This window comes from Oratosquilla oratoria, chromosome 12, assembly GCF_046742065.1.
Source record: "Oratosquilla oratoria isolate Oo_2021 chromosome 12, ASM4674206v1, whole genome shotgun sequence".
NCBI lineage: Eukaryota > Metazoa > Arthropoda > Malacostraca > Stomatopoda > Squillidae > Oratosquilla > Oratosquilla oratoria.
The window spans coordinates 44142324-44143604 of record NC_134788.1 but is presented as its reverse complement, the minus strand read 5'-3'; the positions used below and the strand labels follow the sequence as shown (position 1 = coordinate 44143604).

The 1281-nt window shown below is 45.4% G+C and overlaps 1 protein-coding gene across 1 annotated transcript in view; it reads left to right on the top strand.

Annotated features, from left to right (window-relative positions):
• LOC143030362 (uncharacterized) overlaps positions 1 to 1281 on the top strand; it is a 40273-nt gene extending 38992 nt beyond the window's left edge. Inside the window, exon 9 of the mRNA XM_076193513.1 lies at positions 1 to 1281. This exon is cut by the window's left edge and continues 354 nt beyond it. Coding sequence (XP_076049628.1) covers positions 1 to 1131 — 1131 coding nt within the window. The 3' untranslated portion in view covers positions 1132 to 1281.

Here is a 1281-nt window from a genome sequence, read left to right as displayed (position 1 = left end):
GAGCATATCATGTCACATTCTAGCGAGGAAGTTTTCCAGTGTGGAGAGTGTGGTGCTACTTTTCCAAAAAGAGGTCGCCTCAACCAACACGTGTTGACCCACACTACAGAAAAACCGCACCAGTGTCACTTGTGCAAGAGTGCTTTCTCGTTGAGGGGGTACCTCAGGCAACACATGATCACCCACAGTAGAGTGCAACAATTTCGTTGTGAGATGTGCAATGCTACCTTCCCACGGAAGGCGACTCTCCTCCGGCATATGACAACCCACACAGGAGAGAAGCCTTTCCACTGCAAGTTCTGTCCTGCTGCCTTCTCACGTAAAGGGTATCTTGTTCGGCACATGGCAACACACACTGGTGAACGACCTTACAAATGTGAGCGATGTGGAAGTACCTTTTCAGGAAAGACGAACCTCAAGCGGCACATGATGACCCACACTGGCGAGAAGCCTTTTCGTTGTGATCAGTGTGTGGCTTCTTTTTCACGAAAGGCTACTCTCGATCAGCATGTGATGACACACATTAGAGACAACACTTTACGGTGTAAACTCTGCGGCGATCCCTTCCCTCACGAAGAGGCTCTTGATCAACATATGATGGTCCACACCGGACAAAAGCCTTTCCCGTGTGAGTTGTGTGATGCTTCTTTTTCTCAAAAGGGTAGTTTCAATCAACACATGTTGACACATACTGGAGACAAGCCATTCCGGTGTGACCAGTGTACTTCTGCGTTCTACAAGAAAGGTCACCTAAAGCAACATATGATAACTCATACTGGAGAACGACCATTCCAATGCAAACTGTGCGGTGCAACTTTCAAACGGAAGATTTTTCTCAGTCGACATATGATGACCCATACAGGTGAACAACCGTTTCAGTGTGAACTGTGTGTTGCTGCTTTCTCACGGAAAGCTACTCTTGCTCGGCACATGATGACCCACACAGGAGAAAAACCTCTACGTTGTGAACTGTGTGAGGAGGCCGCGTTTGCACAACATCGTGATCTCAAACAACATATGAGGACCCACACCGGAGAGAGGCCCTTTCGATGCGATTTGTGTGTGGCGACATTCTCGCAACAAAGCAATCTCAAAAGACACATGAGGACACACAAAGGTAATAAACCATAGACATTTTATTTTCGTCGTAATCCCGAAAAATATATTCTGGTTGTTAAAACCACTATTATAAAGATGGACGTCAAAATATAATTTGTATTACTATAAAAATAGTGCCCTCTGTGCATTTCTTTATCACAACAAACCTAGGTTTAGCATTAT